General features: G+C 67.3%; 1 protein-coding gene across 1 annotated transcript in view; it reads right to left on the bottom strand.

Moving 5' to 3' along the window:
* Positions 1-11: 11 nt before the first annotated feature.
* LOC104529328 (nephrocystin-4) overlaps positions 12-220 on the bottom strand; it is a gene marked incomplete at its 3' end in the record, with an annotated part of 14,416 nt that continues 14,207 nt past the window's right edge. Inside the window, exon 18 of the mRNA XM_029086393.1 lies at positions 12-117. Coding sequence (XP_028942226.1) covers positions 12-117 — 106 coding nt within the window. The remainder of the gene's footprint in view (positions 118-220) is intronic.

The raw sequence follows: 220 nt of genomic DNA, 5'->3' as shown, positions 1-220 counted from the left end.
TCACCATCCACCTCCATCAGCCTCTGCACCCGCGACACCCGCCCGCCTGGGAGGAGAGAGCACCCTGGCACTGATGAGGGACCCCCAATTAGCGCAGCCCCAAGGGCACCCACAATGCTGGTGGCTGGGGAGCACCGGAGCGGGCAGCCACGCCACAGCTGGGGGCAAAGCACCAGCACCGCAGTGGCCCAGACTGGAAGAGAACCTGGCAACCCCAACC

Source organism: Antrostomus carolinensis, unplaced genomic scaffold, assembly GCF_000700745.2.
Source record: "Antrostomus carolinensis isolate BGI_N321 unplaced genomic scaffold, ASM70074v2 scaffold26078, whole genome shotgun sequence".
NCBI lineage: Eukaryota > Metazoa > Chordata > Aves > Caprimulgiformes > Caprimulgidae > Antrostomus > Antrostomus carolinensis.
This window is presented reverse-complemented; position numbering and strand designations above follow the sequence as displayed.